The sequence below is a fragment of the Chiloscyllium plagiosum genome, unplaced genomic scaffold (genome assembly GCF_004010195.1).
Source record: "Chiloscyllium plagiosum isolate BGI_BamShark_2017 unplaced genomic scaffold, ASM401019v2 scaf_11118, whole genome shotgun sequence".
Classification (NCBI taxonomy): Eukaryota; Metazoa; Chordata; class Chondrichthyes; order Orectolobiformes; family Hemiscylliidae; genus Chiloscyllium; species Chiloscyllium plagiosum.
In genome coordinates, this window is record NW_025205861.1 from 9,973 (window position 1) to 11,000 (window position 1,028).

Genomic DNA, 1,028 nt, shown 5'->3' on the forward strand with positions numbered 1-1,028 from the left:
CAGTTTTCTCCCCCCCCCGTCTCCCGCAGGAACCCGGACGGCACAGACACGCGGGCGGGAGGCCGGAAGCCGCAGCGGCAGCAGCGGTGGGCGTGCGGGGACTGCGGCCGGGCCTTCGCGGCGCCCTCTGAGCTGGAGCGTCACCGGCGGCGCCACACCGGCGAGCGGCCCTTCGCCTGCGCAGCCTGCGGCCGGGCCTTCGCCGCCGCCTCCTCCCTCCGCAAGCACCGGCGGGTCCACGCCGAGCACCAGGGGCTGCCCTGCCCCGAGTGCGGCGGCCGCTTCAAGAGCGCGGAGACGCTGCGGCAGCACCGGGCCCTGCACAGCGAGGGCGCCGGCGCCCTGCCCTTCGGCTGCGCCGCCTGCCCCAAGCGCTTCCGCACGGCCTCGCAGCTGCGGCGGCACGGGGCGGCGCACTCGGACGCCCGGCCCTTCCCCTGCCCCGAGTGCCCCCGGCGCTACAAGAGGCCGGAGGAGCTGCGGCGCCACCGGGGGGCCCACACGGACGAGCGGCCCTTCCCCTGCGCCGAGTGCGGCCGCGCCTTCCGCCGCTCAGCCGAGCTGCTGCAGCACCAGCGCGCCCACTCCGGCGAGCGGCCCTTCGCCTGCGCCGAGTGCGGGCAGGCCTTCGGCCAGGCCGCCCACCTGCGCAGCCACCGGCGGGTCCACTCGGCCGAGCGGCCCTTCCCCTGCCCGCGGTGCCCGGCCCGCTTCAAGAGCGGCCAGGCGCTGCGCTCCCACCGGCGCACCCACACGGGCGAGCGGCCCCACCGGTGCCCGCAGTGCCCGGCCGCCTTCGGGCAGTCCGGTGACCTGGCGCGGCACCGGCGCATCCACACCGGCGAGAGGCCCTACGCCTGTGCCATCTGCCAGGCCACCTTCGCCTTCTTGGGCAACTACATGAGGCACCGCCAGATCCACTCGTGACGCGGTGGATATCGGTGAATTACCCACAGTGCCCAGGGATATGTAGGTTAGCATGGATTGGCCGTGCTAAATTTCCCATAGTGCCCAGGGGTGTGTAGGTT

The 1,028-nt window shown here is 75.0% G+C and overlaps 1 protein-coding gene across 1 annotated transcript; it reads left to right on the forward strand.

Annotated features, from left to right (window-relative positions):
- Positions 1-29: 29 nt before the first annotated feature.
- Positions 30-1,016, forward strand: LOC122546473 (zinc finger protein 497-like; the record flags this gene model as incomplete). Its single annotated transcript, XM_043685175.1, has 1 exon — positions 30-1,016. A coding segment is annotated over one exon (898 nt), but the record flags the coding sequence as incomplete, so codon positions are not given.
- Positions 1,017-1,028: the final 12 nt, after the last annotated feature.